At 51.4% G+C, this 9,373-nt stretch overlaps 1 protein-coding gene across 1 annotated transcript; it reads left to right on the top strand.

Moving 5' to 3' along the window:
• Positions 1-6,927: 6,927 nt before the first annotated feature.
• Positions 6,928-8,430, top strand: DIO3 (iodothyronine deiodinase 3). Its single transcript, XM_069738081.1, has one exon. It carries the CDS (start codon positions 7,033-7,035, stop codon positions 7,837-7,839), a length of 807 nt encoding a protein of 268 aa, XP_069594182.1. The 5' UTR covers positions 6,928-7,032; the 3' UTR covers positions 7,840-8,430.
• Positions 8,431-9,373: the final 943 nt, after the last annotated feature.

The following is a 9,373-nucleotide window of genomic DNA, read 5'->3' as shown; positions in this document are numbered from 1 at the left end:
AATTATACTTTGTGCTTGTAATGTGCGGCACATAGAAATTTAGCAATACTCCGCAGTGGTATCATACGGATGCGAACTCTGGGCAATAAATAAATAGTAATACAATTGGCGCACAGCAAAATGGAGCAAATCTCACAATATCAATGGGGGTGCAAGCCAAGTTGACAAAAAGCATGAAATGGCAAAAGAAAAAAAGAAGTCACTTATAAGGTATGCCCACCACCCAATATCATATAACATAAAACAGCAAACTTTATTGGTAACAAAATTTTAAAACCAATTAAAAATAATGCAACACTCCACCACATGAAACCCCCCCCCCCACCACCACCACCACCTGTGTGAAAAATAGCAATACACAGTGTTATACACTAAAACAATAAGTAATGGCAGCCAGAGAAAATACACCCATGGAGGTATGCGAATATATAATACTACCAGCACACCCACCAGGTGAATACTACACAGCACTGAGTCAAAGAAATGTACACAAAACACCTAGAATCCAATGACTACAATAATGTGGTAGAGATCCACACGGGGGACAGGTGCTTAAGATCCACAAGTAAGATCCAACCTGTCAGGTGAGTAAAAGTACTGCTGAAAAAGGCAAGTCACCTAAAGAGAACTACCATGCTGGCAGCCAGACACAGGAGCGGGAAGTGGAGGAGTGGACTCCCAACGCGTATCGCTGTTACAAAGACAGCTTCGTCAGGGGAGTCCATGGGTGCACGCCAATACTATTAGATTCTGCGCAGAGCAGGGAGAATCGATCTCCCTGCTCTGCCGCCCGGCCGCTATGGGGCCCCTGAGCAGGCGGGGGGGCCCAATGTCATCATTTAGCCGATACAGCTGATCGCAATGATGGGAGAAGGAGTGCTGCGCTCCTTCTCCCATCATCCCCGTCAGTGTCGACGTCTGATGTCGCCGACACTGACAGCGGGCGCGATGACGTCACTGCCCGGCGCCCGCTGTCAGGAGATCAGCGGGAGCAGCACAGGAACCAGGACAGGAAGAAGAGACGTGAGTATTTATTTTTTATGGGTGCTGCTGCCCTATTACAGGGCCTGCCTATGGGGGCTGCCTCATTACAGAGTCTGACTATGGGGGTGCTGCCTTATTACAGGGTCGGCCTATGTGGGGGCTGCCTTATTACAGGGTCTGACTATGGGGGCTGCCTCATTACAGGGTCTGACTATGGGGGTGCTGCCTCTTTACAGGGTCTGACTATGGGGGTGCTGCCTTATTACAGGGTCTGCCTATAGGGGTGCTGCCTTATTACAGGGTCTGACCATAGGGGTGCTGCCTCATTACAGGGTCTGACTATGGGGGTGCTGCCTTATTACAGGTTCTGCCTATAGGGGTGCTGCCTCATTACAGGGTCTGACTATGGGAGTGCTGCCTTATTACAGGTTCTGCCTATAGGGGTGCTGCCTTATTACAGGATCTGCCTATAGGGGTGCTGCCTTATTACAGGGTCTGACTGTGGCGTCTGCCTTATTACAGGGTCTGCCTATGGGGGTGCTGCCTTATTATAGGGTTTGCCTATGGGGATGCTGCCTTATTACAGGATCTGCCTATAGGGGTGCTGCCTCATTACAGGGTCTGACTATAGGGGTGCTGCCCTACTACAGGGTCTGCCTATAGGGGTGCTGCCCTATTACAGGGTCTGCCTAAAGGGGTGCTGCCTTATTACAGGGTCTGCCTATAGGGGGGCTGCCTTATTACAGGATCTGACTGTGGGGTCTGCCTTATTACAGGGTCTGACTATGGAGGTGCTGCCTTATTACAGGGTCTGACTATAGGGGTGCTGCCTCATTACAGGGTCTGACTATGGGGGTGCTGCCTTATTACAGGGCCTGACTATGGGGGTGCTGTCTTATTACAGGGGCTGCCTGTGGGGGTACTGCCTTATTACAGGGTCTGCCTATATAGGGGTGCTGCCTTACTACAGTGTCTGCCTATGGGGGCTGCCGTATGCTATAGAGTCTGCCTATGGGGAGTGCATTATACTATATTGTGGACTATTTGGTGCATTATGCTACTGTATATGGAGGCTATCTAGGGGGACATCATACAGTATGGAGATTACAGTGTGGGGGTCATTATGCATTGTTGGAGCCATCAAACAGTTTGGGGGCTAATAAGGAGTCAGTATACTGTGTGGGTGCATTATACTGTGTATAAGAGAGCATCATGCTTTGTAAAGGGGAGCTGTACAGGGGGAGACTCGGGACTTTATTAAATGCAAAGTGGGCACTTATTGTTATAGGAAAACTCAGGTTACTGTGGCTATCAAAGGGGCACACAGGGCATTATTACTTTCTAGGGGCAAAATATGGTCACTGTTTTCTATGGCACTTGCACCTGGCATTACTATATTGTAGAGAGTTGCTTTAGAATTTAGAGGGCATAGAGAACCACACAGCAGGTGCAGTAATATGGACACATACGGCAGCAGCGGCTCAGTATTGGGGTATCAGGGGCAGTAATAGGGACACATACGGCAGCAGCGGCTCAGTATTGGGGTATCAGGTGCAGTAATAGGGACACATACGGCAGCGGCGGCTCAGTATTGGGGTATCAGGGGCAGTAATAGGGACACATACGGCAGCAGCGGCTCAGTATTGGGATATCAGGTGCAGTAATAGGGACACATACGGCAGCAGCGGCTCAGTATTGGGGTATCAGGGGCAGTAATAGGGACACATACGGCAGCAGCGGCTCAGTATTGGGATATCAGGTGCAGTAATATGGACACATACGGCAGCAGCGGCTCAGTATTGGGGTATCAGGTGCAGTAATAGGGACACATACGGCAGCAACGGCTCAGTATTGGGGTATCAGGTGCAGTAATAGGGACACATACGGCAGCAGCGGCTCAGTATTGGGGTATCAGGGGCAGTAATAGGGACACATATGGCAGCAGCGGCTCAGTATTGGGGTATCAGGTGCAGTAATAGGGACACATACGGCAGCAGTGGCTCAGTATTGGGGTATCAGGTGCAGTAATAGGGACACATACAGCAGCAGCGGATCAGTATTGGGGTATCAGGGGCAGTAATAGGGACACATATACGGCAGCAGCGGCTCAGTATTGGGGTATCAGGTGCAGTAATAGGGACACATACGGCAGCAGTGGCTCAGTGTTGGGGTATCAGGTGCAGTAATAGGGACACATACGGCAGCAACGGCTCAGTATTGGGGTATCAGGTGCAGTAATAGGGACACATACGGCAGCAGCGGCTCAGTATTGGGGTATCAGGTGCAGTAATAGGGGCACATATGGCAGCAGCGGCTCAGTATTGGGGTATCAGCAGGATGAGGAGTTTGTGCAGGTTGTGAATAGATGGAGATGGGGCTGGAATATGAGAAGTGAAATGTGTCTTTGTTGTATTCTCTGCAGACGAGTCCTGACTGGAAGAAGTTGTCATGTCGGTGTGGGCCAGATGGAAAAGACGGGAAAAGTGAACAACACCATCAGTGGTAAGTCATCTGTAACTGTGCTGTGATCTATGTTCTGTAGGACTGGTATTTACCACTGACCATATGGCAGTAATATTCATATTGGTCTTTATATAGAGATTATCTTCAGTAATAGCGCGGTCATCTGCTGAGGTTCTCCTCCACTATCAGGGGGCGTCACCGAGTTGTAATCAAGGTTACCTGGTTAGGGGCCCTCTCAGAAGCTTCGCCCCCCCGGACCGAAACCCTAGCTACGCCTCTGATCACCAAGCTACGACTTCCCTACTTTGGACTCATCACACGAAGAGAGCAATCACTGGAGAAGGACATGGTCCGAAGAACGGAAGGAACAAGGTGAAGAGGAAGACCAGCGACCCGATGGCTCAATACTATCAAGATAATGGTGAAGACCCTGGTGGAACAATCTAGGCTTGTACGAGATCGATCTTCCTACAGAGGGTTTATCCATTAAGTCGCCTTGACTGGAGATCAAGCTGGTCTTTTAAAAATAAATAAAAAATGCCTTATACATTGTATCAATAACTCTGATACATTTATTAAGGTCATTGATACATTTAATAAATACATCTGGGTCAGAAATGAATAAATGAAAGCAAATAAATAAAAAAAACACTTAGTAGCAATTAATGTGTGTATAGAAGTGGAATAAAGCCTGGATTTGCTTCTGGGTGAGGTGGACTGATGAGAATGACTGGAACCTCAGAGTGACAGAGACTCCATGGAAGATCAGACAACAGCTACCTCTAGTGGTCACTAGAGGAACTCGCTCGCTGTCTTCGCTCGCAACAGGTTGCATCTGACAGTTCTCGGGCGCTCGCCCCGTGGCCACCTGCAGGTAACCCCTTTTATGGCTTCCTCCTCTGCAACAACATATTATTGGCTTCCCATGGGACCCACACAAGGTCAGGAGATAAAAAGGGGCTTTGTCAGACGGGTTTGCTAATATTTAGCAAGTAGGAGCTGGAGAATGAGATAAGGTGTAAGGATAATGCAGCTGTAGGACGTGTCATTATGTAATAGCTGGCCAGGCTGAGCACAGTACTGCTCTGCCCCCCAAAGCTTGTAGAGCTCCTCTGAAGCTGGGGGGGGGCAGCAGGAGATGAGCGGAGAGAGAGTAAGACTGCTGCTTCCATGCTGTGCTGGGACTTGTAGTTCCCCAGCAGCTGGTGGAGGATAGGCAAAACTCTGGGAGAGGGGGGTACAATCCCCCCCCCCCCTAGACTTCTACACTGCCCATGAGGGGTTAATGCAACGTGAAAAAGTAAAAATGCAGTGTGCCCAGTCCCACAGATGATTAACCATTGAGCAGCCGTGAGTGGCTGATGCGTTGTAGGAGCAATTTGGATGCAAGGGGTTTTTTTGCGCACTGAAAAAAAAAGTTCTTGTTGGGTCAATAATTGGGGAGAGGCAGAGGCAGAGTGATTGGGAGTAGTGGGATTGGGGGTAGTGGGACTGGGAGTAGTGGGATTGGGAGTAGTGGGACTGGAAGTAGTGGGATTGGGGGTAGTGGGGTTGGGGGTAGTGGGATTGGGAGTAGTGGGACTGGGAGTAGTGGGACTGGGAGTAGTGGGATTGGGAGTAGTGGGACTGGAAGTAGTGGGATTGGGAGTAGTGGGACTGGAAGTAGTGGGATTGGGAGTAGTGGGATTGGGGGTAGTGGGACTGGGAGTAGTGGGACTGGGAGTAGTGGGATTGGGAGTAGTGGGACTGGAAGTAGTGGGATTGGGAGTAGTGGGATTGGGGGTAGTGGGGTTGGGGGTAGTGGGATTGGGAGTAGTGGGGTTGGGGGTAGTGGGATTGGGAGTAGTGGGATTGGGGGTAGTGGGATTGGGGGTAGTGGGACTGGGAGTAGTGGGATTGGGAGTAGTGGGACTGGAAGTAGTGGGATTGGGGGTAGTGGGGTTGGGGGTAGTGGGATTGGGAGTAGTGGGACTGGGAGTAGTGGGACTGGGAGTAGTGGGATTGGGAGTAGTGGGACTGGAAGTAGTGGGATTGGGAGTAGTGGGACTGGAAGTAGTGGGATTGGGAGTAGTGGGATTGGGGGTAGTGGGACTGGGAGTAGTGGGACTGGGAGTAGTGGGATTGGGAGTAGTGGGACTGGAAGTAGTGGGATTGGGAGTAGTGGGATTGGGGGTAGTGGGGTTGGGGGTAGTGGGATTGGGAGTAGTGGGGTTGGGGGTAGTGGGATTGGGAGTAGTGGGATTGGGGGTAGTGGGATTGGGGGTACTGGGATTGGGAGTAGTGGGACTGGGAGTAGTGGGACTGGGAGTAGTGGGACAGGGAGTAGTGGGATTGGGAGTAGTGGGATTGGGGGTAGTGGGACTGGGGGTAGTGGGACTGGGAGTAGTGGGATTGGGAGTAGTGGGATTGGGGGTAGTGGGATTGGGAGTAGTGGGGTTGGGGGTAGTGGGATTGGGAGTAGTGGGATTGGGGGTAGTGGGACTGGGAGTAGTGGGATTGGGAGTAGTGGGACTGGGAGTAGTGGGACTGGGAGTAGTGGGACTGGGAGTAGTGGGACTGGGAGTAGTGGGACTGGGAGTAGTGGGACAGGGAGTAGTGGGATTGGGGGTAGTGGGACTGGGGGTAGTGGGACTGGGAGTAGTGGGATTGGGGGTAGTGGGACTGGGAGTAGTGGTATTGGAAGTAGTGGGATTGGGGGTAGTGGGACTGGGAGTAGTGGGACTGGGAGTAGTGGGATTGGGGGTAGTGGGACTGGGAGTAGTGGGATTGGAAGTACTGGGATTGGGGGTAGTGGGACTGGGAGTAGTGGGACTGGGAGTAGTGGGACAGGGAGTAGTGGGATTGGGGGTAGTGGGACTGGGGGTAGTGGGACTGGGGGTAGTGGGACTGGGAGTAGTGGGATTGGGGGTAGTGGGACTGGGGGTAGTGGGACTGGGAGTAGTGGGATTGGGAGTAGTGGAGTTGGGGGTAGTGGGATTGGGAGTAGTGGGATTGGGAGTAGTGGGATTGGGGGTAGTGGGACTGGGGGTAGTGGGACTGGGAGTAGTGGGGTTGGGGGTAGTGGGATTGGGAGTAGTGGGATGGGGGTAGTGGGATTGGGGGTAGTGGGACTGGGGGTAGTGGGACTGGGAGTAGTGGGGTTGGGGGTAGTGGGACTGGGAGTAGTGGGGTTGGGGGTAGTGGGACTGGGGGTAGTGGGACTGGGAGTAGTGGGATTGGGAGTAGTGGGATTGGGAGTAGTGGGACTGGGAGTAGTGGGACTGGGAGTAGTGGGGTTGGGAGTAGTGGGGTTGGGAGTAGTGGGGTTGGGAGTAGTGGGATTGGGGGTAGTGGGGTTGGGGGGCATGCATTGCCAGTGGGGGTGGTACCCAGCTGTCCGGTGAGACCCCCTGGGGGCATCCTCTGCGCTTTGTAGGTCAGGAGAGTGAATGGTAGGTAATCCCCAGGCTCAAGTACACAGAGGCGGATCTGTCCGGAGGTGGAGTCATCGTTTTCATTTAAATCTGTGTCTATAAAAATGGGGAAAAGGAGAAGAGGGATCTCAGAAGAGCCTGGGAGCCCCTGAGGTGGTCCGGAGCATCCACCATGCTGCACAGCCCCGGAGCCCACCACACCTGCCAACTTCTCAAACAGGTGGTTGCCTGCTGCCTCCTGCTGCCTCGCTTCCTGCTCGCAGCCCTCATGCTGTGGCTCCTGGATTTCCAGTGCATCAGAAGGAGGGTCCTGCTGACTGTGAAGGAGGAGACCCCTGAGAGAGAGGACCCCCCTCTGTGCGTCTCGGACGCCAACCGCATGTGCACCCTGGAGTCCCTGAAGGCGGTGTGGCACGGCCAGAAACTCGACTTCTTCAAGTCAGCACACCTGGGCTCCTCTGCCCCGAACACTGAGGTGGTCCTGCTGGAGGGCCAGAGGCTGAGCAGGATCCTGGACTTCTCCCGGGGGCAGAGACCCCTGGTCCTTAATTTTGGCAGCAGCACCTGACCCCCGTTCATGGCTCGCCTGCAGGCGTACCACAGGCTGGCCACCCAGCACATTGACATTGCAGATTTCCTGCTGGTGTACATAGAGGAAGCCCATCCTTCAGACGGCTGGGTGAGCACAGATGCCTCCTATCAGATCCCAAAGCACCAGAGCCTCCAGGACAGACTGACAGCTGCCCAGCTCATGCTCCAAGGTGTGCCCGGCTGCAGGGTGGTGGTCGACACCATGTCCAATGCGTCCAATGCAGCCTATGGTGCCTACTTCGAGAGACTCTACATCGTCCTGGATGGGAAGGTGGTCTACCAGGGGGGCCGGGGACCAGACGGGTACAAGATCTCGGAGCTGAGGACCTGGCTGGACCAATACTATAAGCACATGCTGAGCAAGGGGACCCTTGTCATCCAGGTTTAAGGGGGCATCACAAAGTATTTTGGCCAGTCCTGTACTACAAATCCCAGCAGTATTCTCGCAGTGGAGGACGTGCGTTTAACCCCGTGAGTGCCATGCTCCGGGAGCAGAGGGGTTAAGCCAAAACACACCTATGTCGAATTGGAAGCTGAAGAAATAAGCTACAACGATTGTGAGGATGTATGTCAGTTTTCATGTGCGTGTGTGACTGTGCAGGCGAGGTGGCTGTGTAGCTGCCCAGGGGAACTACAAGTCCCAGCCTTGTAGGTCTGCTGGGACTTGTAGTCCCCCCTCCAGCCATGCAGTTCTCACAACCAGCCCCTCCCTGCGCTTGTTAGAGTGAGTGTATGTGTAAAAGTTGCTTTACTGTAAGAGAGCTGAATCTAGTCGGGTGTTTCACAGTGAAGATCGGTTTTTAAATGGTTCTCGACCAGAAAATCGCGTCTGATGTCAGTAAATGCCCGCAAAGGGTTCAGCAATTAGTCAAAATGATATTGTACTATTTATGTGACTTTTTTTTTTTTTGTAACTTTTATATAAAGGATTTTTTTACGATTAAAGAAATGAGATGCTATAAATAAAGTTTAAACAGAAAAAAAAAATCCGAATGAAACTGATGATTTGTGCAACACAACTTGTTGAGGTAATTCATTGACGTGTCCAGCAGGGGGCGCGCTAAATGACAGCAGGCTCATGACTCGATGCTTTCTGTATGTGGGGTCTGCAGCTCTGCCAAGAAACACTGGGTCACTGACTACTACTGGGGGGACACAAAAGTGGTGTGTGGATGAGGACAGGAGCAGGGGGCCAAGTATAGTGCTAAATCTCAATCGTACTAGCTAATGTGCTGCAGATTTGTAATGACCTGCACTTGCAACAATCATCTCTAATTAGCTGTTATACCCTCTATTGCATAGTAATATAGGCTGTGTGTGTGTATTGCTATTTTCCCTAACCCATTGTGCATAGAAGCAATGTGATATCCCAGTGTGTAAAGGGTTGAGTGAATTAACTTAAGATATCAGCTGATGTAACAATGGTGATTGCTGACATAATGACACAGCATGGTGTCTATACATCTACTGTGGAAGAAGCTGTATAAGGGTATGTGCACACGTTGCGGATTCTCTGCGGATCGGCAGCGTTTTTTTGAGGTGCAGAAACGCTGCAGATCCGCAATTGATTTACAGTACAATGTAAATCAATGATAAAAAAAAAAATGCTGTGCACACTTTGCGGAAAATCTGCTGCGGAAACGCTGCGGTTTAAAAGAAGTAGCATGTCACTTCTTTTTTGTGAATCTGCAGCGTTTTTGTACCCATTCCATTATAGAAAACCGCAGGGGTAAAACACGCAGCAAGTCCGCAAGAAAACCGCAGCAAAAACGCACAAAAAACGTGACAAATCCGCAGGTGTGTTCTCTGCCAGGAGAGGCAGAATCCGCACCAGAAATTCCTAAGCCTAATCCGCAACGTGTGCACATAGCCTAACAGCACCCAAAGCCCTTACAGTTCTATATAATGGAGTATGCTGCCCT

The sequence above is a fragment of the Ranitomeya imitator genome, chromosome 1 (genome assembly GCF_032444005.1).
Source record: "Ranitomeya imitator isolate aRanImi1 chromosome 1, aRanImi1.pri, whole genome shotgun sequence".
In the NCBI taxonomy this organism is placed as follows: Eukaryota; Metazoa; Chordata; class Amphibia; order Anura; family Dendrobatidae; genus Ranitomeya; species Ranitomeya imitator.
The sequence above is the reverse complement of the archived record's forward strand: the minus strand, read 5'-3'. Positions and strand labels throughout refer to the sequence as shown.